This window comes from Triticum aestivum, chromosome 5D (genome assembly GCF_018294505.1).
Source record: "Triticum aestivum cultivar Chinese Spring chromosome 5D, IWGSC CS RefSeq v2.1, whole genome shotgun sequence".
In the NCBI taxonomy this organism is placed as follows: Eukaryota; Viridiplantae; Streptophyta; class Magnoliopsida; order Poales; family Poaceae; genus Triticum; species Triticum aestivum.
In genome coordinates, this window is record NC_057808.1 from 519,742,023 (window position 1) to 519,767,089 (window position 25,067).

General features: G+C 45.7%; 1 protein-coding gene across 1 annotated transcript; it reads left to right on the top strand.

Moving 5' to 3' along the window:
• Positions 1 to 11,695: 11,695 nt before the first annotated feature.
• Positions 11,696 to 14,580, top strand: LOC123121085 (uncharacterized). The gene is made up of 7 exons (XM_044541011.1): positions 11,696 to 11,763; positions 12,188 to 12,303; positions 13,001 to 13,053; positions 13,485 to 13,526; positions 13,688 to 13,841; positions 14,117 to 14,161; positions 14,558 to 14,580. Exons 1-7 carry the CDS (start codon positions 11,696 to 11,698, stop codon positions 14,578 to 14,580), a joined length of 501 nt encoding a protein of 166 aa, XP_044396946.1.
• Positions 14,581 to 25,067: the final 10,487 nt, after the last annotated feature.

Sequence of the window (25,067 nt, forward strand, 5' to 3'; positions counted from 1 at the left end):
GGGTCGTTCGAGACATCTGAATCATGCTTGCTAGGAAAGATGACTAAATCTCCTTTCGCAAAGAGTTGCGAGAGGGCGTCCGAGCTGTTGGAACTTATACATAGTGATGTGTGTCGTCCAATGACCACAACTGCCAGAGGTGGCTATCAGTACTTCGTGAATTTTACCGACGACTTGAGTGGATATGGATATATCTATTTGATGAGGCACAAGTCGGAAACTTTTGAAAAGTTTAAAGAGTTTCAGAACGAGGTTGAGAATCAGCTCGGCAAGACTATAAAGCTTCTACGATCTGATCGTGGAGGTGAGTACATGAGCCAAGAGTTTGATGATCATCTGAAAAGCCGAGGTATAGTACCTCAGCTCACACCTCCGGGTACGCCACAGAGAAACGGCGTGCCAGAACGGAGGAATCGTACCTTTTTGGACATGGTTCGGTCTATGATGAGCAAATCGGATTTACCCTTGTCATTCTGGGGATACACTCTAGAAACTGCATCTTTCACACTTAACAGGGTACCATCAAAATCCGTACACAAGACACCACATGAGATGTGGACCGGGAAGAGTCCCAGTTTGTCTTTTCTAAAGATTTGGGGTTGTGAAGCATTTGTCAAGCGACTTATGTCAGACAAGCTTACACCCAAGTCGGATAAGTGCATATTCATGGGATATCCGAGGGAAACCTTGGGATATAGCTTCTACAACCGGGAAGAGAACAAAGTGTTTGTTGCTCAGAACGGGGTTTTCCTTGAGAAAGAGTTTATCAGTCGGGGGGCAGCGGGAGGACGGTCCGACTCGAAGAAATTCGAGGACCACTCGGGGACGGCTCAGCTGGTGATGAGATCACCGGAGTCAGTCAGGGAACCCGTAGTGGAAGCGGCACAGGAACCACGGAGGTCGGAGAGATTGCGCAGAGTGCGCGATGTATTGTTGCTCAAAAGCGACGAGCCGGCTACATATGCGGAAGCGACGGTGAGCCCAGATTCCGAGGCATGGCTAGGTGCCATGAGATCCGAGTTAAAGTCCATGGATGAGAATCAAGTCTGGGACTTGGTTGATCCGCCGCCTCGCGTAACAGCCATTGGTTGCAAATGGGTCTTTAAGAAGAAAACCGATGTGGATGGAAATGTTCAGATCCACAAAGCTCGGCTTGTCGCTAAGGGTTATGGACAAGTTCAAGGAATTGACTACGACGAGACTTACTCGCCGGTAGCAATGCTGAAGTTGGTGAGGATCGTACTAGCTATAGCTGCATATTTCGATTACGAGATATGGCAGATGGATGTCAAGACGGCTTTCCTTCACGGAAATTTAACCGAGGACGTGTATATGATACAACCCGAGGGTTTTGTCGATCCGACTAGCGCTAGTAAGGTATGCAAGCTCAAGAGATCCATTTATGGGTTGAGGCAAGCATCTCGGAGCTGGAACATTCGTTTTGATGAGGTCGTCACTGGTTTCGGCTTCATCAAAAGCAAAGAGGACTCTTGTTTATACAAGAAGTTAAGTGGGAGCTCAGTAGTGTTTTTGACCTTGTATGTGGATGACATACTACTGATCGGAAATGATGTTTCGATGCTGAACCTCGGTCAAGTAGTCATTGAATGGCAAGTTTTCGATGAAGGACCTTGGTGAGGCAATGTACATTTTAGGCATTAAGATCTATAGAGATAGACCGAGGAGGTTTCTCGGCTTAAGCCAGAGCACCTACATAGATAAAGTGTTGAAGCGGTTCAACATGAGTGAGGCAAAGAAAGGGTTCTTGCCACTCTCACATGGTATAAGGCTAAGCGAGACTCAGAGTCCTTCGACATCTGATGAGCGAAGCAGGATGAGTAGGATTCTGTATGCCTCGGCAATCGGATCCATCATGTATGCCATGATATCTACAAGGCCTGATGTTGCTTTTGCAATAAGCCTAACAAGCAGATACCAGGCCAACCCAGGTGAGAGCCACTGGGCAGCGGTAAAGACTATTTTGAAGTACCTGAAAAGGACTAAAGAGACGTTCCTAGTTTATGGAGGTGAGGAAGAGCTCGTCGTAAGGGGTTACGCCGATGCTAGTTTCCAAACCGACAGAGATGATTGTCGATCACAGTCCGGATTCGTGTACGTCATGAACGGAGGAGCAGTGAGCTGGATGAGTTCCAAGCAAGATACGGTGGCCGATTCTACCACATAAGCCGAATACATTGCGGCTTGTGAAGCAGCGAAGGAAGGTGTTTGGATCCAGAACTTTCTGGATGATCTTGGTGTTTTCCCAGCCTCGGTAAAACCGTTGGACCTTTATTGTGATAATTCTGGTGCCATCGCACAAGCCAAGGAGCCGAGGAATCACCACAAGGTCAGACACATAGATCGGAAATATCACCTGATACGAAAGATCATAAAGAATGGTGATGTAGAGTTATGCAAAATTCACACGGATGCAAATGTTGCAGATCCGTTGACTAAGCCCCTTCCACAATCCAAGCATGAGGGGCACGTTAGAGCTATGGGCATTCGATGTCTATTTGATTGACTCTAGTGCAAGCGGGGGACTGTTGGAGATATGCCCTAGAGGCAATCATGTATGATGATATTTCCTATGTGTTTATGAATAAAGATAGTCCTTGGACATTATCAATGATGTGTATCAGCAAGTATGTGACTTGTTTGTGGGACTATGCATTGTATGATGACCGTCCTAAAAGGTCCCTGTCGAAAGGGTTGTGTGGATGCGCAGCCGACTAGACTAGCATATGACACGGTCGATGGCTTGGTCTCACTAGCCATGGAGCATTGGATGCTAACCGGATAATATGGACTTGGAAGGATCTAGTCGAATTCGACGTAGTCGTATCCGAGTCGAGGTAAGGTCCGAGTCGGACAGACCCAACTATGAGACGCAGCGATATGTCATCTGTGAGTCTCTAGTACAATATACGTTCTATGTCCTAAGACCTGAGCTGACACATGCACTCGGGATTGTGACAGACTTCCTTTGGGCCGACCAAATGCTACTCCATGACTGGGTAGTTACAAAGGTAGGTTTCAGGCTTGTCCAGACCCATGCTGCGAGATGTGGTCGAGGAAGATGGGATTTGCCCCTCCGACCAGGAGAGATATACTCTGAGCCCCTCGTGTGATCCAACCAGGATAAGCATGGCCATGCGAAAAGGATTATGAGATAATCCGGATAGTGGTCGGCATCACTGGAACGAGAAAGAGGTCGGGCTAGCACAAGGATGACAGACTCGCCTTGAGCCCGGCAACATATATCGTGTGGCAAAAGGAATAGAAGTATGATGTACAAGTTCGCCTAACCAGCTTCATAGTCTGCTTGGTGTTCGGCATGCCTTGCTAGAGGCCGCTACCAACCGTGCAGTTCGGAGGTGATCCGAACTGCGACCAAGCCGGCTTGAACCTAAGGGGTCGCGCGCTTAAGGAAAGGAACCTACGAGGTCCGATCCGAGGACACTGGTCGGATGTGATCCGAGCTGTATTCGGATTGTGGACGAGTAGACTTATGGGCTTTAGGGTCCGTGCGAGGCCCAAGTGTTGAGCCCGCGACGGACGCCTATATGAAGCGGGGTGCGGCACACTCATGCGGTTGATCGCTTCGGCGCTGCCACTAGGTTTTGCATGTGTTGCGAATAGACACCTCCACTCGCCGTCGGTTGTGTGATCAGACCTAGAAGTCTGCCGCACGATGTTCCTCCTGCACGCGCGGATACCGTTAGAGGTGGTGCACCTGCGCCGCTCCGGAGAACTTCTACGTGGGATCGGACGACCAACTGTTCGAGGGAGATCGCACGAGCAGGAGATGATCCACGCGGACGCGCTGCCCTAACTCTTCTTCCGCTGCACGGCACTGCGCGTCTAGTGGTAACGAACTGTGATCTATCTCCCGTAGCATGTTCTTGGCTGTTCTGCGCGTAGGAAATTTTAATTTGCAGTCGACGCACCCTACCGGAGAACCCAACAGCTCCAATTTGCAAGAAGCTTATACCAAAACTTGTCCCAATTTGGCCAATTTTTTTACCACAACATGTTGGTGCCATGAAATGACACCATGCCAAGTTTCATGATTTTCAGGCGAGTTTGGGATTTACAGGAATTTAAAAACCAAGTTTCTCAATGTTTCCGGCCGAGCCATGACGCCCAGATGTTTGAATTTCATTCCCATTCTTGCATGGGACCTATAAATTCACCCAAAAACACACATGTGATTTTTCAATAAACTTTGGACTGTAGCATGTGCTTGTAGTTCAAATTTGAGTTATGCACATTAAATGCCTAGAAACTCAATTAATGCATAAAAATGCCAACGAACCCGGAATAATTCCAAATTTTAACACGACACTCATATAGTTGCACATTCATTGTAGATAATTGTTTTAGCAATTCAAACAATATGCTTTCCCTACGTAACACCATGTTGTCTTTCAAAACAGAATGAAAAATCAGGTATACCACAAATAGTTTACTAGCAAGAATCATGTGGGATGCGGTATAAAATATCTTGGCGCACCATCTAGTCTAGCTTACGCAGGAAGCTTCATCATCTACAGTCCACCGCCCGCGCTTGAACAACACTTGCGTGCCAGTTTCTCACGGCACCGAGTGAAATTTTTCTGCCACCGCGGAGATGTCTATCTCCCCCCCCCACCAAAAGCCACATTTCCACTGTTCCTCCTTACTTTCCAAGTTCAAATCCTCACTATTGCTTAATGGCAGCGCCGCCTCCTCGCCGGCGACCCTTCTTCTTGCAGTGCCACCTCCTCACCGGCGACCCTTCTTCTTGCTGCGCGGCCTCGTCGATATGGTCAGGTAATCCACACCCCACCCACACCATCCTGCTCCTTCCCCGTCCCACATGCCCCGACCGACGGCGTGACACCTTCACTGGCCCCGTCCTCCAATTAAGCGCCGCCCACAGCCATTTTGCACGCAGTATAACGTGGAGCTCAATAGCATCTGGCAGCAGAGAAGCAAATCACGACCGCACGTGCGGACGAGGTCACTATGGCTCCCATGCGTGCCGACCGCCAGATCTTGGAGGAGCACCTCGTCTTTGAAGCCACCGCTGACACCGCCACGCAGTTGTCTACTTTAAAATACAGTTCGTGTTGTTTTCTCGAGGCCACCACCAGCGCCTTCTATTGATTTGTCCTCTATAATGTTAATATGAAATCTGATATTCTGAAATGTAATGTTGAGTTAACAGTTTGGTCCAACAATTGCTACATTTTGTAGTACTGTTCTCAAGCATTCTTGGTTTCGTTAACTGTCTTATCTTCTAGTATATGTTCTGTTCTGCAATGTCGTGCTCAGTTAACTGTTTTGGTTCATTTGGTCTGCTGTCTAGTTAACTGTTTGGTTTAATTTTGCAATTTGATTTTCATTGTTATGGGTAAAATTTTGTATTGTTATGCATGTGAGAAATAAATCGAATTTGGTTGTACTCAATACATATTCTACTGATAGTATGGCAACTGTCGGTTAACCTGATCAAGATCTTCCTTATATGTGTTGCAGGGAAACGATGGGAGGCACTGCGGTTTACCATCGAGGTTTTCTCATGCATGGTCCTTTCACTAATAGCACATTATTGTGCAGTTGCAGGAATCATTCTAATATTTAGGCTTCTTACAATTTCGTCTTGCACATGTAGGTCCTGTTGTCAGAGGCTTAGACCCACTGTTTGACCCATTTTCCATACGGGGAAATGAGATGTCCATGAATATCAGTCAAGTCAAAAAACTCAGAAAGATTGTTAGGATAAAGAAACTTGCGACGAATAATAGCAGGATCTTTGTTTGCACAATGAAGAAGACATCAGTCAACTATAGGATGGTACTTACTCTTTTACCTTGTTTTTACCCCTTGTGCCATTTCAAAATTTATAAGAGCGATTTATGCATATCTTTGTTTTCAGTACTTTTCATAGCAGTTCACCGATGATTACCTCTCAAACCACCTGCATGGTCAAGAGACGAGGAAGGTATTCACTCAACACCCACGGTACAATATTGAAGTATTCCTGAAGAGGACGAAGGTTGGGCGGGCAATTATCCATAGCCACAGGCCTAACGTTGCAAGGACATTCAACATCATTGAAGGCTCAATATTCGCCTTCCGCTTCTGTAGTTTCCCAGATGAGAATCATCTGTCTATTTACCATGTATGATTACTTTCCAAAGGTTTTCGATGTTGCATGTGAAACTTGGTGTTGTTGTGTAATGGCGTAGCTAGCTATATCCCTGTTTGGTGTAACTGAGTGCTGAAGCTATCTGATGTAATTTGATTATGAAATCCTGGTTGACGTTATACTTATATGAAATATCTGGTGTGTTTTATAAGAAATGTCAATTTGATTACTACATGGATTATCAATAATAGGCTGATTACCCTGCTTATTGGGGTTTCCTATTGCAGACGGTTACTCTGACAACACCGTGGGCGATGAACTCAAACAACCCACACGATTTCTAGAAAGTAGGCGTGTTGAATCAACTAACAATCACACACGGCTTCCGAGAGAGAACTATTTGCGTTGGGCCACCTTGCACAAACGTTTCCACACAGAAAACTATGTGTGATATACATACGAATGGAAACGTTTTTCTGGGATTCACTATGTGGGATGTACATAAAAACGGAAATGATTGGGCTTCTATGCCTCCCCCGATCGCACACAAGCTCATTTTGCCCCGCGTGTGTGGCTGGAGGGCCTATCCCCAACGGTTTCTGGGCCATGTGGGAAGGAGCCCCCCCCCATTGCACACACTCACTAGGCGACCGTTTAAAACTCCGTCACGGAAAGGGGTAAAAACCGTTTGTATAGCACGTCTCTATACCAGTGTCACTTAACCTACAAGTCTTCAATACACCAAAATCACTAAGGGGCACTAGATGCACATACAGTGTGTCCCTATTGTCGGCGTTCTAGGAATGGGGGTCCCCAGACTTGCCTGCTTGCGGCCCATAGCACGGCTAAGCAGTAGGCCATACGGCCCATCTTCATCGACAAGGCATCCAGGACCCTCGCGAGGGGCCAAGCCTCGCGAGGCGGACGACGGAGGACCTCCTCTGGAGTAGCCTAGCCAGGCAGGCTCACAAGGAGCGGAGATATCAAGGCAGGTTAAAACCTCACGAGGCTCTCTTGCAGTGAGCCATGACGCATGGCACCAGGCGGGCACCAGCGCGCGCGGCGTCCTTATTTCCTCTTTGGTGCTAAGGAGGCCAGCGCAGGCAAAGAGTACCGAGGCACCAGGCAAAGGTTGCTATATTGGTGCAACGAGACCAAGACCAGGAGGATGGCAAGACGGAGGTCATCATGGAGCCCAAGACGGCGTCACCACCAGAGCTTTTCGCAGGCGAAGACCGCTTTTGTCAGGATAGCTTGTACTAGTTGTCCCCCTTCAAATTTGCCCGCCGTTGTTGGCTCCCTTCCCGCTCATTATTTGGGATGAGGACCAGGGCCTATATAAGTAGAGCTAGCCCCCATAGTGGAGGGATCGAATCCTCACCCTCACAAGTTCGACAAACACAAGAGCACCTCAACCTCAGGAGGTTGTTCTTCCCTTGTACTGTTCTTCATCAGCCCAATGGGCAATCCACCACCACCACACTGGAGTAGGGTATTACACCACAACGGTGGCCCGAACCAGTATAAACCTCGTGTCTTTCTGTGTTGCGAGTTCGTCGAGTTCATCCGCGAGATCTTTGCGAGCTAGGGCGTAGATCGGTAGGAGGGAAAGACTTCGCGCGCACCCCAGTGTTCGAACCTTAAGGGTTTGCCGGAACCCCACATCCGACACCTATCAAAAGGTGTGTCATCAAAAGATGATTGTGGCAAACTAAAAAGCAAACAAAGCAAAAACTACTATGTCACAAGATGCTCCAAGTAAAACTCATATCATGTGATGAATAAAAATATAGCTCCAAGTGATATATCGATGGTTTGTAGATGAAAGAGGCACTACAAGAAATATGTCAACTAGTGACCTTCTGTCAGTGACCCTGGAAGATTGGTCATAGATCTATGACCATTTCAGACCAATTGGTCAAAAGCTGTGCGGGGGGCTCCAAACCCTAAACTATAACGACCATTTCGGTCAGAAAGGTCGTAATTTCCTTACACGAAATGGTCATCAAGCAGATAGCACTGGTCCGCTGCCTTATTTCTAGCTGATCACGACCAATATAGATGGTCATAACCTTGTAAATTGTGATGGGTTGCTATGACTAGGCGCCACCTCATCAGTTTGGCCTATGTGTCATGTCCATGTGGCAATTTTTGCCCCAGGTTGTGAAGCAACCTATATTTCTGTCATTCCCAAAATTCCCAAAAAAATCTCATAAATTCTTTGGGTCATATCTTCGTCAAATATGTAAAAAACCTTCCTTGCCTAGTTCAAAAATAATTCAACAATATTCATTTTCCTATTCTGTTCAGAACAACACTTTGTGAAGGAAGTACCACTTTGGCATGTCCAAATAGTATCCATTTTCTACGGTGCTTTCCTATGCCCAAATAACCATCCTCCACCAAATGCCAGCTCAATCCATTCATTATTTTGAGCCCAGCTTCAACATTCGTATTTATGTCCAGTGTGGTACTTTGCAAAGCAAGTACCACCTAGGCTCCTCCTTTTGAGCTGAAAATTTGTGAAGACGGTCTTCTTAGTAACTGATCATCCTCAGCCAAAACTCACGCCCATTAGCCATGTGCATTTCCCGTACCGCTAATCAAACACTTGGCTGCTAATTCATGTTTGAGCATCGATCGGTCTCCTCGTGAGAATCTTATGTTGTAATTTTCTTCCTAGCACCTACCTGGGGAGTTCCCAACCCACTAGACATGCCTAGGCCGCCCAGAACACATGCCAACGCCACGGTCACGCGGCGGGCATGCGAGTTTACGCGCTCTAGAGTTGGGGCCCTCGGCCACTGCCCAAACCTCGACGTATCACCACCAAACCATGTATTTATGATTAAATAGGTACTTATGTAACTAGAAATGATTTTGGAAAAAATAAATAGCAAACTATGAGGCACATGCAGTTCAAATTTAACCCGCTTCCAACTGAATCGGCGGGAATTTGTCTTTTTCACGAGAGGTGGATCAAAACTTTTTACAGCCAACCATTTTGTCAATTGTGCATTATATATGGCCTAGTATTTTATAAAATTGATTTGGTCCAATTTTGCAACAAATATATGGAGGTCCTTCACCAAAAAACCTCCTTTTGGGCACTCGAAAAATGGAAAATGGTTTTTTCGTCCAAAGAAAATGAAAACTTCCTTAGGAAACATTGTTTGCCATTCCAATATGCACCCCTGTGCACAATATGATATCATTTGAACAAACTATGCCATGAATGTGGCCATAAGATTGACCATTTGGCTTGAAAGCCATTGATCTCCACACGTGATAGCTCGTTTCTGATAACACTTTTTAAAAATAATTACCGTATTACAAGTTTATTATTTTTTCTGGAAACTTGGTCACATATAATGACACAATGCGAAGGGTTTCCAATTTTTTGACTTTTTTTGAATTTTTTATGCCCGTTTCAAAATGCGGTCAAAACGGCGGGCTTGACCGTTCCTAGCCAGTTGTTGAATCTAGGAGACCTTTTGATGTTTCTCTGATTAAATAGATACTTATGTACCTAGAAATGATTTTTGGAAAAAATAAAGAGCAAACTACGAGGTAGCTACAGTTCAAATTTGACCCGCTTCCACCTAAATCGGCGGAAATTTGTCTTTTTCACGAGAGGTGGCTCAAAACTTTTTACACCAACCATTTGGTCAATTGTGCATTAAATATGTCCTGGTATTTTAGAAAATTGATTTGGTAGAATTTTGCAACAAATATATTATACATCCTTCACAAAAAAACTCATTTCGGGCACTCAAAAATGGAAAATGAATTTTTCGTCCAAAGAAAATGAAAACTTCCTTAGGCAACATTGTTTGGAATTCCAACATGCACCCTTGTGCACAATATAAGATCATTTGAACAAACTATGTCATGAATGTGGCCATAAAATTGATCATTTTGCTTGAAAGCCATGAATCTTCACACTTGATAGCTCGTTTCTGAGAACACTTTTTAAAAATAATTGCCGTTTTAAAAGTTTATTATTTTTGCTGGTAACTTGGCCACATATAATGAAACTATGCGAAGGTTTTCCAATTTTTTGATTTTTTTTACTTTTTTATGCCCGTTTCAAAATGCGGTCAAAACGGCGGGAATAACCGTTCCTAGCTAGTGGTTGAATGTTGGAATTTTTTTGGTGTTTATCTGATTAAATAGATACTTATGTACCTAGAAATGATTTTTGAAAAAAATAAAGAGCAAACTACGAGGTAGCTACAGTTCAAAATTGACCCGCTTCTAGCTGAATCGGCGGAAATTTGTCTTTTTCACGAGAGGTGGATCAAAACTTTTTACGCCCAACCATTTGGTCAATTGTGCATTAAATATGTCCTAGTATTTTAGAAAATTGATTTGGTACAATTTTGCAACAAATATATTATAGGTCCTTCACAAAAAAAACTCATTTTGGGCACTCGAAAATGGAAAATGAATTTTTAGTCAACTACGACCAATTTTTTATTCAACTAGGACCAATTGAGATGGTCATAACATTGTACGCATATAGTGCATTTTGATTGGTCCGTGAGCGTTTCACACGGATCGTGCATGGAACACCGTCGGATGCTCGCGGATCCAACGGCTGTCCTCACCCCAAGCCCACCTAGGCCGAAACCCTAGCTCTTTCCTCGTGGACATTTTCCATCAAGCCCCCCCCCCCCCGCCTCCTTTCTTTCTCTCCTCGCGCTGCCAATTCCCCTCGCTCTCTTCTCCTTCCTCGCTCTCCCGGCATCCCATCGATCCACGGCCAGATCCACGGCCTACCCCGACCCACTCCTCGTTCCACCCACCCCGATCCATCCCCCCTCGTCTCCGCCGCCCCACCGCGGCGAAGCCCGTCCTCCGCGTCGCCGCCGTCTGTGGCCCCTCGTCCCCTCCTCTCTCTCCCGCTCGACTCACTTGCCGCCGCCACCTCCCACGCTCGATCCCGACGAGGACATAGCAGTCGATCCCGACAAGGACGCCCGTCCCGGCGAGGACGGCGGCGGCGAGGTTGGCACCCCCGTCGAGCGGCACGCGGCGCTCGCAGCGGGCTCTAGCCAGCGACGCCGAGATCTACTAGGGAGCGACGCCGACGCGGTTCGTCACGACCGCCTACAGTTTCCGCACGCCCAGCGACGGCTGCACGGTCACCGTGCCCAGGTCCATGCTCTGCTCCCACTGCTCTTTTTTTCCCTCTCGGCCGCTGCCGCTGCGTAGAATTTGATGCTGCCATGGTCGTTCCCTCGATTTGATCAGGAGCCCCCTGCCCGAACGGCGGCTGGTGGTGCGGAGGTCGCCTGGAGGCGGAGCCGGCGCTAGTGCCATGCCTTCCCAGAGCTCGAGTGGATGCACTCATCGCTGCTTGATCTGTATGTGTTGGGTCTGTAGCTAGAAGAAGCTAGGGTTCTTGATTCCTGCTGCTATCGAGATTCAGGCGGGGGTGGTTTTAGATTTTTCTTATCGTAATATAGTCTAGTGCGGAGTACTCCTTGCTGCAACGAAAGGATTGCATCAGCCATTGGCAGCGTCTCCCTCTGTCCTCTGCTCAGTAGGAGCAAGATGGAGTCGCTGGAGCAGAGCAGTGGAGTCTGCATTTTCTTCTTCTGTCAGACAGACATCCACATGCTGTATTGATTCTTAGTTCAGAGATAGAGATGTATAAATGGTTGCCGATCTCTCCATGCATGGAACAGTAGCTTTTTATGTAGGATCCATTCCGTATAGATGAGTCACAACATTGATTTCTTGATCCATTTGGAAACTAAAAGAAAGTACAGAGAAGACGAACTTGTTGGTAGAACTTCATCATATTCAGCAGACGGAATCCACGGGTGTAGCATTTTGTCTAGTACACCCAACACCACCTAAGGATCCAATTCACTGTTAGAAAGTTAGAATTGATATTACAGGTTCCTTATAGTGCAAACCAAAGCAGCTACTCCAACAACCATCAAATGAAACCATGTTTTTTAAAATTAAAGGGTCTGATTGATATTAGTCCTTCTTTTGACAGATATAATATGTATACTGACTTGTTATTTTCTTCTCTAGCAAGCACTACGGCGTCAACTTCGTGGTGGCCGACGCGACGGCCATCGAGCACAACTTCTTCGCCAAGAACAACCTCAGTGTGGACATCATGCCGCAGTACATCATGATGGAGCTCGGTTGGATGTACACATACTTTTTTTACAACCTCAACGTGCATATTTTTTTTACAATGCACCAAAGTTTCTTGTTTCTGTTGTGAAAGTAATGTAAATGGTGTTACAAAGTTCTGAATAAAAATGCAAATAACTTGTGAATGTCAATCTAACGTGAGTCGGTCAATCAACTTGTAATATCAGTCTCTTAGAGTTGTTGTTTTGGCAACCTAATACTGTTCTAAAAGCAACCGATTCATGATAAGACTTGGTCAGGCTGATGCACATAGCTACTTTCAGTACCTTATTCAGTGTTAATCTCAGAGTCCCAAATTTGGGGACAGGCAGGGGTCCATTAGGAACATGGCAGTTAATTTCCATAATCCTCGACCTCCTCCTGCAATCTCTCTTTCTCCCTTTCTTCTCTAAATTTCCCGGTGTTGTATAAGTCTGTAAGATTCAGATTTTAAGAGTACTTGCTCCCTGTACTAGTTACTTCTACTACTTATTTTTAGCTGTTTAGTACTACTCTATAGTCTGTGATACTAGTCTAGTCGCTTGTATAATTTTGTTTATTAGTATAACCTGAACCATGGAGTAGTACCCTGTTCGCATATGTGTGATTATGTGTGTTCTGTAGTCTCTAGCTCCAGTACATGTGAACTATATGTTGTGGTGTAAATCATTTTCATTCTATCTTATAAACGTGTTTCTTCAATAGCTATTTCTGTTCAAGTCTTGTTGTCATTGATGTTAGCATTTAGTTTGTCTCAAGTAAAAGAATACTAAAAATACAGTGAAGATAATCTGAACCTCCCTATGTAAAATTTAGTTTGTCTGTAATACTACTAGGAGATATGGGTGAGGGACTGAAAGGATGATATGCTTCCATGAATTTATTTGTAAGAAGTTTTTCTTGGCTGTGTACAAATCAGCCCAAATATGTGAGCCTCTGTTCTGAAAACTAAAGAATTCATATATTGGTAGATAGACTGTGATTTAGGATATGCTAAACAGAAAGCTTTATAAGACGGAACTATCAATTCATCATGACTTCACTTTGTCCTTTAATTTAATATGGTTAGAACTACCATGGTTTTTTAAGTAGTTGGGGCATTAACAAACAGTATGCTGGGTGTTTGGCCTTGCATCTGTCCTTCCATGAATTCATGCTTGTGCATTGCTAGTTATTGCTTTTTTTGCAGGTCTTCTTCTTCCTCGATCTGGTGCAGCAGCAACAATTCAAGGTCATGGTCATGGAGCAGCAGCCATATATTGTTCTTCTTCTTATTCTTCCCTGAGATGACATGAGATGAGGTTTGTTTTCCTCAAGGTCAAGGTGCAGCAGCTCGATTTGATTTGATGTGATTGGATTCAGTTTCCTCACGCCTCTCTGTTTGCATTGCAGGCTCTATTGGCCGGTCTTCAATTCTTCATGCTGCTGCTACTACTGCTACATGAGGACCCTCTTCAATTCTGCATCCGTTGCGGCCGCCGCAGCTTCCACCTCCAGAAGAGCACCTGCTCCTCGTGCGGTTACCCGGCCGCCCGCATCCGCAAGTGTAAGCTCGCCCCTCCCTCCGTCCTAGATCTCTAGGTCTGTTGCTGTCATGCGCCATGTTCTTCATGTTGCGCGTCCTCATGTGGATGCCACGAACGGCGCTGCTCCTGCGTGTAGATTTGATTCACCGCATTAGTATGCGGTTGTTGTCTCGCCGTGGTTGTTCAAATTGAGATGCACGCAGTTGATTCGTCATCTCGGGTCATAATTTTTCTGCATTCCCTGTTGTTGTAGCTTGTTGGATGCATAGTTTGATCTCCCAATGGGAATTATTAGTGAATGGTGATGTCTGTGGTCACGAGAATGGTGATGTAGTAGATGGTATGCTTGATGCGTGTATGTCCATCTCTTTACTGTTTTGCTAGAACCATAAATCCTAATGCACATGATGATCATGGTCTGGTTTGTTAGATCTATTCTGCTGGTGCTTCAAATTTGACATGCCTGGATTCTAAAACTCGTTCTTACAGTTTTCATTTCTATGATCAATTTAGAGAGTTGCACATGTTAGTATATTATATACCAAAAAAATTCCTAGCTAGAGAGAACATTTTAGTCACTCCATGAACGCATACTGGTTAGTGTAAGTCATACTATTTATGTACATGGCATTTGCTGTCAATCCTTGATTATAAGTTATTGGATCCCTCATTGGTTACTGTTTGATGTTCTGTACCTATTCTTATTCTTATATGTTCATTCTTATTTTTTGCATAGGTGAAGTGCGAATCCATGTCTGAAGCTGTGAAGCATATTAGCAAAGAGTAGCATATTATGTGTTGTAGTTGTAGGCAGTAGTAGGCATATCTGGGTTGTAATATACTGTAACGATTGTAATAGATTAATGCAGTATTGTTTTGGACCAATTTCATTTGCTCTCTGGTCTGTTCGAAACAATGATTGTGTATGTGATTTGAATACCCGTGAAATGGAAACCTGACAAGTCGGTCCAAGTTATAATGGTTGTTTGACAAATTTCCAAATTTCTAATGTGTGGGACCAATTTTAATCTAAGCACAACAAGTGGGACCCGCTGCAAAATAAAATGGTTGAAAATAGAAAATCAGTAGACTATAAAAGGTTGCATTCTAGAATATAAAAGGCCAAATTGTTGAGCCAGGCACTACTAGGAAAAGGGCTATAGATAATATGGACACTAATGGCGCACCACACATGTGGTGCGCCACTACTATATACTAATGGCGCACCATGTGTTGGTGCGCCATTAGTGTCCAAATACTAATGGCGCACCACATCCACGGTGCACCACTAGTAAAAAAAAATATTTTTTTTCAAAAGTACTAATGGCGCACCAAGGGATAGTGCGCCATTACTAGTTTTAACTAGTAATGGCGCACCAGTAAGAGATGCGCCATTACTAGTTTTAACTAGTAATGGCGCACCAGTAAGAGATGCGCCATTGCTATCTATACGTATGGCGCACCCCCTACCAGTGCGCCATTGCTATCACCCCTTATCCCCTCCCTCTAGTCACGTTCTCTCCCCTACCCTTCCTCCTGACACACCCACCCACCTCCCTCGATTTCGATCTAGATCGGGAAGCCCCGGCCGCGCGCCTCTTCCTCTCCCTCCCGACCACGGCGAGCCCCCTTCCCCCTCCCTCACACCAGATCCAAGGCATGGAGCCGTGGTGAGCTCCTTACCCAACCCTCCTCACCGGATCCAGAGGAGAGCTGGTGACCACGTCCTCCGGCGAGGGCGTTGCTCCGGGGTGTGGAGACCGCCGAGCTGCAGGAGGAGGAGCTCCCCTCGCCGCCTCGCGCCGGACCATCAATCCCACCATCCACCATCCTCTCGCGATTTTCTGTTCCTCTGTCGCGCGAGGCAAATCTCCCCAAGGCGTTCCCAGAGCAGGTGCCGCGGCGAGAAGCGCGCGTCCCCAGGCCTTCGCTCTCCACGCCGGCGAGACCAAGATAGAGCAGAGGTGGGGCCGGTCCCGGCAGGAGCCTCGTCTCCCGGCGATCGGCGCGGCCAGCCGCCACGATGGATTCGGCTCGCCCCGGAGGGTTCCCAACAAATCACGCCGCCCGAACTGGAGAGAGGAGGTTCGTTGACTTTGTTCCATTCCCAGCCCATCTCGCCGGCGGCGCAGCTAGTTCTATGCTGTCATGCCGCACGCAGCAGGCCGGAGTCTGAAGCATGATGCTACTGTTGGATTGCTGGACAACAGGTGCGTCCGCCATGCGCGCAAGGTGTTCGGTTGATTGCCTAGAACTGCCAATAGGGTGTCAGCTCTGTCGTGAAGTCAAGCATTTTTCTGTATTTTGTTAGGAACCATGAATCTTTAGAGTAGGTTTTGGACCGAACTGCCTCTAGGGTGCCATCTCGCATTGCCTGTCAGTGTTGCATGCAATCTTATAACTTTTATGTGCCTTCATCTCGTATTACTCATAATTTCTCCTTGTCCCCTGTTGTCTTGATCCACAACTTAGGGCAAATTGCATGACAAGAGTTAAAAATGAGAGAGTTCACTTGCTCCGGAAGATGAGGAACCAAGGGCAGCCGCCTGCTAATGACATGGTATCTAAATATGGTGCATTTTCGTTCATAACATCTTGTGTAGATCCATGCAGCTTATGTTCTTCTTATAAATAAAGGCTATGAACTAGGCTCCTTTACATGTCATCTACTCCATCATTCCCATAATATAAGAGCGTTTTTCAAGCTATGTTAGTTTGGAAAACGCTCTTATATTGTGGGATGGAGGGAGTAGTTGCCACTTACCAGCACAAGATATTGGTATAAGCTACTGTTTTGAAAAGGAATTATGAACTCAAGGTTGATCAGTGTCCAGTATGATACCATTTCCAAACACTTGCAGTGTGTTTCAACCGGCACCCTGCAGTTTAACCATAGATTTTGATAGTTGGTGATATTAAACTTTCTGAAGTGATTCTGTTGTTAAAAATTTTCATAGCTCTTGTTTTTTCCCAGTCTTGTTCATATTTGCAATACTGAACTATTGTAGTTGAAATATGATGCAGTAACTTCACTGTAAGGGCATAGAATAAATGTAAAGTACTCCAGGATCGTGCTGTTAAGTATTGTTCCTGATTGCCCACTACATCTCTAATTATTGATAACCTATTCGGTTCCATTCGTTATCATTATTTCCACAGTTTTTTTGTTCAAACATATACACATAGTGAAAGTTGGCCACCGTAATAAAACTGAGTACACCATGACTACCCCAATTGATTAATATTTCTTGATTTTCCTTCTTTTATATGCATGTCTAATCTCTGATTTATCCATATATATGTTGGCCGACAGAAAACGGTCGAATCTTAGTGCTACTGCCCCATGAACACATTTTTTTAATTTGACTGTACATTCAAATGAAGCCTTTGTTAAGTATACACTCCAAAATTCAGTTAACAGTAGCCTAACTGAATTTTCTGTTTCTGAATTTATAAACTCACTTTATATTCAGTTTATAAATTAACAGTAGCTTCAAAATTAAGTATCATTCGCATGGGTCAACTGTTATTTTATTTTGTGGAGGATAAAATTCAGATCATGAATAATGGCATTACAAGTGAACTTGGCACAATTACACATGTCCTGAACCTCATAGAATCTGACACTAGCAAGTCTTCATTGGCATGCAAGTACTAATTTTACATTGTCATGACAGGAACAATTAATTTGACATGTATCATTGGTACTTCTAAAACATTTCGTTCATGTTTCAACAAATTTGGTGAATACCACTTCATATGTATTTTGCATATATGAATTATCTCCTGTTGCTTTTTAAGATGTTAGTTCTTTCAGTTCTAGCCCTCCTATCTTTAATTCCTGGCTGCTGGACTACCTGCAGGACAACGAGTTCATCTGCTGCAGCTATCGCTGTGAGCAGTCCGTCCGCGACGCGCTCCGTGGCGTCTTTGCTGGGCACAACGAGATCCTCAACGTCTGGAAGTAAGTCGCCGGCCATCTGTTTCCTGATGAATTTTCTTTCTAGCTCAATGTGATCGGATCTGACTAGTATGTTCAGATTTGCTCTTGTTTTCTTTTCAAATAGTACTAGTAGTCTATATTCCAGCTGTGCAACTACCTGTAGCCACTTGAACCGATGAGAATTCTTCAAGCCTACCTATAGCCACTTGAATAGATGTCTATCTCAGATCTGCTCATCTAAAAAATCCAAGTGGAGTAGTATACTGGTAGTATAGTATGATAATATTATCAAAAGGTAAATGCCCTGATTATTTAGCTCTGTCAGATAAATAGTTTGTTTGTCTTTCTGTTTATTTTGTTTCATTTTGCAGGGATAAAGTGAAGAAAAAGAAAAAAAGATTACTAGAAGATTAGTTTTAGGATTTTCTTTTATTTCCTTGCAATTTTCCTTTTATTGGAAACTTGTAAAGACATTGTAATATTCTTACTATAATAAAAATTATGATTCTATTTCATTTTTTGTTTTTAAATTATTTTTCCTTATAGGTTGTTTTCTGTAAATTTGGATTTTTTTTGTTTTCCAAATACATTACTAGTGGCGCATTTAAGCCCTTATTAGTGGCGCACCTTCCTTTATTACTAGTGGCGCACCTATAAGGTTATTAGTGGCGCACTTGGAGGTAATACCAGTGGAGCACCGAATGGTATATAATGGCGCACCACATGGTGCGCCATTAGTATCTGGTATACTAATGGCGCACCTGTGGTGCGCCATTAGTAATAAAATCTAATGGCGTGGTGCTAGTGGCGCACCTGTAGTGCGCCATTAGTAGGCAAAACAGGTGCGCCACTAGCAGGCCTTTTCCTAGTACTGAGGCCCATGTAGCTAGCGAAAATTAACAGAAAAAATATATATTAAAAAGGCTGAATTAATGGGCTCGGCCCATATAGACACCTAATCGGACCGGGCTGAATCTTATCCACGTCAGCTTGCCACGCTGGATCTTACGTGGCTTGGGGACGCTGCTAGTGACCAAAATTTTGGTCGAAGAACCAACGACCTTTTACATATCACAGAGCAGGTCGTTAATTTCAATTTACGACCGCCAGCTTTTGACCTTCTGTTTTTGGTCAAAAAAGGTCACAAATGGAAAACAATGACCTTTCAGCGGCCAATAGTGAGGGTCACAAGTTGACATATTTCTTGTAGTGAGGGGATGACATCCGGGGCATCCCCAAGCTTAGACGCCTGGGTCTCCTTGAATATTAACTTGGGGTTTCTTGGGCATTCCCAAGCTTAGGGTCTTGCCTGTGACGCCCCCGATTCAATCGTACACTAATCATACACGCAAACGTGTACGATCAAGATCAGGGACTCACGGGAAGATATCACAACACAACTCTAAAAATAAAATAAGTCATACAAGCATCATAATACAAGCCAGGGGCCTCGAGGGCTCGAATACAAGTGCTCGATCACAGACGAGTCAGCGGAAGCAACAATATCTGAGTACAGACATAAGTTAAACAAGTTTGCCTTAAGAAGGCTAGCACAAACTGGGATACATATCAAAAGAGGCGCCAGCCTCCTGCCTGGGATCCTCCTAAACTACTCCTGGTCGTCGTCAGCGGCCTGCACGTAGTAGTAGGCACCTCCGGTGTAGTAGGAGTCGTCGTCGACGGTGGCGTCTGGCTCCTGGGCTCCAGCATCTGGTTGCGACAACCAGGTAGAAGGGAAAGGGGGAAAAGAGGGAGAAAAGCAACCGTGAGTACTCATCCAAAGTACTCCCAAGCAAGGATCTACACTACATATGCATGGGTATCTGTGTAAAGGGGCAATATCGATGGACTGAACTGCAGAATGCCAGGATAAGAGGGGGATAACTAATCCTATCGAAGACTACGCTTCTGGCAGCCTCACATAGCATAAACCTACCCGGCGATCCCTCCTCGTCGCCCTGTTAGAGAGCGATAACCGGGTTATATCTGGCACTTGGAATGGTGTGTTTTATTAACTATCTGGTTCTAGTTGTCATAAGGTCAAGGTACAACTCCAAGTCGTCCTGTTACCGAAGATCACAGCTATTCGAATAGATAAACTTCCCTGCAGGGGTGCACCACATAACCCAACACGCTCGATCCCATTTGGCCGGACACACATTCCTGGGTCATGCCCGGCCTCAGAAGATCAACATGTCGCAGCCCTACCTAGGTACAACAGAGAGGTCAGCACGCCGGTCTAAATCCTATGGCGCAGGGGTCTGGGCCCATCGCCCATTGCACACCCGCACATTGCGTGGGCGGCCGGAAGCAGAACTAGCCCCCTTAATACAAGAGCAGGCTTACGTTCCAATCCGGCGTGCGCCGCTCAGTCGCTGACGTCACGAAGGCTTCGGCTGATACCACGACGTCGAGTGTCCATAACTTTCCCGCGTAGTTGGTTAGTGCGTATAGGCCAGTGGCCAGACTTAGATCAAATACCAAGATCTCGTTAAGCATGTTATTATGAAGTAACCGCGAATGCCGATCAGGGCCAGGCCCACCTCTCTCCTAGGTGGTCTCAACCTGCCCTGTCGCTCCGCCACAAAGTAACAGTCGGGGGCCGTCGGGAACCCAGGCACACCTCTACCGGGATGGAGCCACCTACCCCTTCAGCCCCCATCTCTGAACAGTATCATAAGTAATGTAACAGTATAAAGTATATAGCATATGCCCGAGATCACCTCCCGAAGTGATCACAACCCAGTAGTATAGCATGGCAGACAGACAAGAGTGTAGGGCCACTGATGGAACACTAGCATCCTATACTAAGCAGTAGGATAGCAGGTAAGGGTAACAACTGTAGTAACAATGACATGCTATGCAGCAGAATATGATTAACCGAAAGCAGTAACATGCTACACTACTCTAGTGCAAGCAGTATAGAGAAGAATAGGTGATATCTGGTGATCAAGGGGGGGGGGCTTGCATGGTTGCTCTGGCAAGAAGGGTTCGTCGTCGATGTAGTCGATCACAGGGGTACCCGCAGCGGTCTCGGGGTCTACCGGAAAGAAGTAACGGAGGGGGGACACAAGTAAATAATAGAGCAATCAAAGCAACATAAAGCATAACATGGCAATACGCGGTGCTAGGGGTGACCTAACGCAGTAGTAGGCGATACCGGCAAAGGGGGGAAACAACCGGGAAAGTATCCCCAGTGTTTGGCATTTTCGGACAAACGGACCGGAGGGGGAAAGTTGCGTGTTCACTATGCTAGGGATGTGTGGCGGACGAACGGGCTGCGTATCCGGATTCGTCTCGTCGTTCTGAGCAACTTTCATTTACAAAGTATTTTCATCCAAGTTACAGATTATTTTATATGAATTATTAAAGTTTTAACAATATTCTTGAATTATTTATTCAAAAATTTAAATAGAAAATCTTTTGTCACATGGGGCTCTGCTAGACGGTGTGTATGACAGTGGGGCCATAGGTTGGGTTCACCCAGTCAAATATTGACAATTCAGCATATGAACAGTGTAGGGGCCACATGCCATTGACTTAGGCTTTTCTAAAAATTTGTTTTTCTTTAAACTAACAGGGGGATCCACATGTCATCTACTATTGGACTAATCAATTAGAACTACTAACTAGACTAACTAACTAAATTAGTCCCTAAACTAGTACTCCTATTTGAGCCGACCACACACACAGAACACACACTCACGCACACACACATAGCACACACACGAACACCTCACGGCCACGCACACATCGCCATGGCCAGCTGCAACAGCAGCAGCCGGCGGCAGTAGCAGCCGTGGGCGCGAGGCAAGCAGCAACGCAGTAGGCCGCAGCAAGCAGGAGCGCACGCAGTGGCAAGCACAGCAGCCCGGCTGCAAGTAGCACAACTAGGCAGGGACAGCAGCTTGTAGCTGTGGCAGCTAAAACAGAGCAGCGTCAGCGGCGGCCGGAAGCAGCAGTGCGGCAGTGGCTGCAAGGGGCGGTGGCGGCACGAGCGAAGCGGGAGGCGATGGCGCGGGATGCGGCGGCGCGCGACCGAACAGGGGCGGCCTCAACCCAGAGCGGCGATGCCGGGGCGCGACGGGCGCCAGCGGGGGCGAGGCTAGGCGCGCGGGGCGTGGGCAGGGGAGGGCGAGTGCACGCTCGGACATCGCGGTTGGTCATCTACGTGTGGTCAGAGGCTGATGCTGGAGCAGCACACGCGCGCGGGCGCGACCATGGGCACGGACGGGCCAAACTCCAGCCATGACGACTGGTCCTTGTGGGGCGATGCCTACGGCGACAGATCGAGGGGGGAAGTTGGGGAATCGGGAGATGAGCTCACCGTGAAGCTCTTGGACGTGGTTAGGAGGCGCGGGGACGCCTGGGCGTGACGAATCTGACGACGAATGGCGGCGGCCGTGGCGGGGAAGCCGACCCGATGGCGAGAAGACAAGGCATCCCGACTTGTTTCACTTGTCGAGGACGAAGGAGACGATGGTGGTGAAGCTCCTAGTCATCCTCCTGGGCGCCGGGGAGGACATTAGCCATGGAATCGACGAGGGCCCGCCGAGGAAGCTTCGGTTCTACGCGAGGGAGTAAGAAACAACGCGAGAGGGGGAAAGTGAGCGAGGGCTAGGGTTTGTCCGCGGCGCGGGGGGTCTTGTAGGTGCCGGGGGGCGCGGGATGGCCGCCACCCACGGCCACGGCCGGCGGAAGGCCCCCACGCCCCCCTACCACACTGTAGCGAGAGGAAGGGGATGAGGGGGAGGCTGGGCCGGTTTTGTTAGATGGGCCAAGTGGCCCAGTAGATTAGGTCTTTTATTTTTCAATCAATTGTTTTTGAATTTGTTTTTCTGTTCTCTTATCTAGCTACTGTTTGTATTTTCTTTTTGCATCAAATTACTTTTGTAAAATGTGAAACCCTGCCATATAAATCACTAAGCATTATTTTGCACTGCCACAAAAAGTTTGGGCCCAAAAATAATTTATTAAGTTTGAGTTTATTCTTAACTGGGATAAAAAGGTGATGTTGGTCCACCCTTTAATATCCAGCGGCATTTTTATATTCTGAAAGATGTTATTTCTCACACGACAATTAGTTAGTGAGTATTTGGAACACATCGAACATTTTTACTTGACAGCTTGTACAAATATTAATTTGACTTGTTTTGGAATTTGAATTTGACCCCGGTTTTCACCAAGTGGCAAAGTGGCTTAGTAAAACATGATGACATGGCACATTAGGGTGAGGTTACTGTAGCTTGATTATCGGGGTGTTACAAATCTCCTCCACTACAAGAAATCTCGTCCCAAGATTTAAGAGGGAAGATAAGGGGGAAAGGTCTGGTTACGAAATTCTAACGAATCTTGTCGTTCTTGGTTGCTCTTCTCGAAGAGGTCGATCCATAGTGTTGATTTCTTCATACTTATGCACCAATGCATCACGATGAAGTTGTCGTCCTTTCTTCGGGAACTCCATCGTACTTATGAAAGAATAACGGGGGGGTATTCCGGGAGAATGGACCTCTACAAGGTTGTCTATCTGGTAGATAACACCAGGGGAGGTGGCGGAAGGTAACTCTCGAATTGAATTAAGAAATTATCGAGAGCAAAGTAGAAGTTTCAAGCGCATAGGCAATCGTTCTTTGCCTGATGCGAAATGTGAAAGGGGTTCCGAGCAATGGGACTAATTATTGCGTCTGATACCAGAATAGATCACTAGGCAGGTGGCCGTAAACTACATACGAAGTCAAGCTCTAGGAATAACTTTGGCAACAGGGTGTACAGGAGAGTCAGGTTTCGATCCTGTGGAATTGTGGGTTATGGGCCCACCATGTGGTTTAAAGTAGAAAGGGGGCTGACATCTTGCACGGTCATGAAAGCAAGGCATGTCAGAGGGTACCATGTCAGTTATGTTGGCAACAACATCGATACCAAGGGCGAGGGACGAAGAGAACCATTTTCCTGCTCGTTGAACGAGGCGGACCAATAGGCAAAGTTCTCGTCCATCTGTGGTTACCGGGATGCTATCGACAAGTGCAACAGGGCCTTATTGACACGGTTGTACACCAAGGTGTTTATATAAGCAGAAGAATATTAGTGCTTAGATCATATGGATCACAAGGAAGGTTAAACAAATCAATGGAAAGGAAAATGTGATCATCAGATCAAACATAACAGTGGAAAGGAAAATGTGTTTGACACATATACCAGGGGTATACCCTTCCCAAGGACAAGCGGAGCATGATACCCATGGCAGGATATAAAGTAGAAAATCCTTCAGGAAAGGGGAGAGAAATTTCATGACACTAACCATACAACAGTGTTTGGATAATAGATCAAGAAACATTTAGCATTGTGCTACAAATGTTCTTATTGAAAATCGGATTACCACAGACATGCTTCGAGATAGCATTGACATGGTCTTGAAGCAAAGGTCAGACTTTGGATAGAGGAAGGATCCATCAGGAACAACTTGTAGAATAAGTCTTACAATCTCCTCATGGAAGAATGGATAACCTTGCTAATAAGGAAACTATAATAGCAGGTCATCCGGCCAGGTGTGCTGGGCATGCCATCACCTTACCGGGTCATAAAAGACCGGTGTTATAACTCTTGGAAAAATGTTCCAACCATCATATCTGACCGAGATTCAGATCTGATCGGTGTTAGGATACCTCAGACTTAGGATGCCTGAGAAGAAAAGGTGCAAAACAAATTGACGAGACGACATTGTAAGATTCTCGGGAAATTTACTACGGAAGCGAGTTCCGAAACAAAAGCTCGTCATTAAACCAATGAAGGGATAAGGAGGTAGCTGATGAACTCAGCGACAATTCATCGAGACTTCCAAAAGATGGGTTTCCACAATTATGTGAACAAGCAGATAACATTAGTCAGATTAAATGATATAATGATGTATGCTCGAGGAAAACATACACAGTTAAACAATGGTTGAAAGGTGCACCCGAAATATGGGTTTAAGTAGCATGATCAATGTTAGAATGGTGGTTCGATAACCAATGGTCTAAGAATGAAATATCGACCATTAACTTCGAAGCAATAGGGTTGCTAGAAGTTTTGAAGTCGCGCATCATAGTTTGATTGTCGGTTTTCCGGTTAGAAATAACACGGGGACCAAGGAATGAACAGATATGGCAAAAGGTATCACCTGTATCAAGAATTCTTAAGAGGTGGTGAAATTCTCACGACATTCTTGACATAAAAGATGGTAATACTCCAAGGTAAAGACGAACAAATGCTGGATAGCAAGGATCTCAAGGTATAACACAAAACACAAAAAAGTTTCTGTTGAACG